We start from the raw sequence: 2256 nt of genomic DNA, 5'->3' as shown, positions 1-2256 counted from the left end.
CCGGGGACCCAGGCCTGGCCAGCAGGGAGCGGGCTGGCTTTCAGGCGAGGCCCCTGCAGCGAGGAAGGCCCTCGGCCCAGGAGGCTGCGGCAGGGGAGAGGGGACTCACCGATGTAGAGCTCGCTCTCGTCGCTCTGGCCACCGATGGCCACCCGGCCACAGCCCAGCAGTCCCTGGAGCCGCTTGAAATGCTTCTGGCTGATGATGCGGCCCAGGTTGGGGGAGCTCTGGGGGTCGTCGCCATAGAAACGGGTGATGGCGTTCTGCAGGGCAGGCAGCAGGCGCTCGCGGGTCTCGGGGCTGCACAGGACGTAATCCGGGGCCACGCAGGTCTGGCCGGCGTTGAAGTACCGGAACCAGGTGACGCGGTTGGCCACGGTCTGGGGGTCACAGTCGTCGTCCACGTAGCACGGGTTCTTGCCCCCCAGCTCCAGGGTGACGGGTGTCAGGTGCTTGGCAGCGGCGGCCATGACGATCTTGCCCACACGGGGGCTCCCTGGGGGACACGGTCAGGGCTGCCCATCCTCAACTGGCTTTGGCCAGAGACTGGGGGCCCCTGACCCTTGTTGCCTCTCTTTCCACTGAGACAGCCCAGGTCCTGGCCTTCCTGCCTCCATCTGTCCCCAGCCCAGCCACCCAGGATCCAATCTCCGGGAGTCCCTGGGGACCCAGCCGCCCTGTCCGGCTGAGTGGCCCCTGGACCCCGAGTCCAGCCTGACTCTGGCTTCTTCCCCCCCTTCCCACCCTTTTCTCTGCCGGCTGGCCCCTGGCCGGACCTGGCCAGGCCCTCACCTGTGAACAGGATGTGGTCAAATCTGTGCTCCAGCAGCCGCCCGGTGTCCTCGGGCCCGCCCAGCACCACGGCAAAGCAGCTCTGCCAGGTGGGACAGGAGGTCAGCGGGCAAGCCCAGGGGACAGTAGGACAGGAGGGGACTAGTGGGGCGGGGTCCTCCTCACCTGGTCCAGGTACCGGGGCAGCACCTCGGCCAGCACCTTCTCGGTGCCCTTGCTGATTTCCGATGGCTTCAGGACCACGCAGTTCCCTGCAGAGGCACGGGGGGCTGTAGGCGGGGCCAGGGTCCCCCCATCTGCCAGGCCTGCACCCAGGGGCCACCACAGCCCCGCGACTCTGGAGGCCCTCTTTGGGAAGGGGCGGCCGCTGGGAGGGCGGACCAGGGCCTGTCCTCACCTGCAGCGATGGCCCCCACCAGGGGCACCAGCGTCAGGTTCAGCGGGTAGTTCCAGGGCGCGATGATGAGCACCAGGCCGAAGGGCTCCTTGCGGATGAAGGCTGAGTCCAGCTTCGTGAGCTGGGTGCAGGGAGGACAGTAAAGTGCCACCAAGGACCACCAGACCCCCTCCCGCAGCCTGGGTCCTCCGCTCCTGTGCATTAGCGTCTCCTGGAGAAGACTGGCCCTGGCCTCGGGGACAGGAAGGAGCCTGGACCGGAGCCGTCCCCTGCCCTGCTGCCACCCGGTCAGCCCACAGGGCTCACCAAGTTCGTGGTGACCGGCTCGTCCTTCATCCAGGTGTGCAGGCTCCTGAGGGCCAGGTCCACCTCATTCTGGCATAGGATGAACTCCGACATGTCCGCCTCGAAGGCCGACTGAGGTGAGGGGGAGAGGCGGTGGTCAGCCCTGGCCAGCAGGGTGGGCGGGAGCGGGTCCCCACGGGCACTGAGTGGCCCCGTGGGTGCTGCACACGGGCTGGGACGGCTCTGGAGCCACTCAGCCTCCCCTTGGCCTGTCACCTCAGGCGAGTGACAGCACCTAGTGTCTCAGTTCCCCATTTGGAATAAATTTTGGGACACAGCTAATCACTTTGGTGGGCAAAGATGCTAACGGGGGGGGGACAGCGATGCTGTGGAGGACATGACCCCAGCCTGGGAAGGACTGGTCTGGACCCCCCACGGCCACCTCGAACAGGTCCTGGCCCAGGCAGGAGCTGGGCTCGGTGGCTCTTGGTCCCTCTGTCCCAGCTGTGCTGCCTGACCCCTCCCTGCAGGGCACCCTCTCCCCCACCCGGCCACCTTGTGCAGGTCCTGGGCCAGCGCGTCCAGCAGCAGCTGCCGGTTGTCCTGCAGGAAGCGGCCCAGGCCCTGGAGCTGCGCCGCCCGGAACTCTGCCGGCCGAGTCCGCCCTGAGCTGAAGGCCTCCCGCAGCCGCCGCAGCGTGTCCTCGACGGGGTCCATCCTGCTGGACAGGGCAGCGAGAACTGGGTGCTCCACCTCCAGGGGCGACCTGCGGCTGCCCCTCA

General features: G+C 68.0%; 1 protein-coding gene across 1 annotated transcript; it reads right to left on the bottom strand.

Annotated features, from left to right (window-relative positions):
• Positions 1-8: 8 nt before the first annotated feature.
• LOC107135191 (aldehyde dehydrogenase family 3 member B1-like) lies at positions 9-2234 on the bottom strand (the record flags this gene model as incomplete). The annotated part of the gene is made up of 6 exons (XM_015477111.2): positions 2030-2234; positions 1496-1606; positions 1190-1310; positions 958-1043; positions 793-874; positions 9-496 (listed from the first exon to the last, which is right to left on the bottom strand). Coding segments are annotated over exons 1-6 (1050 nt in total), but the record flags the coding sequence as incomplete, so codon positions are not given.
• Positions 2235-2256: the final 22 nt, after the last annotated feature.

This window comes from Marmota marmota, unplaced genomic scaffold (genome assembly GCF_001458135.2).
Source record: "Marmota marmota marmota unplaced genomic scaffold, marMar, whole genome shotgun sequence".
Classification (NCBI taxonomy): Eukaryota; Metazoa; Chordata; class Mammalia; order Rodentia; family Sciuridae; genus Marmota; species Marmota marmota.
This window is presented reverse-complemented; position numbering and strand designations above follow the sequence as displayed.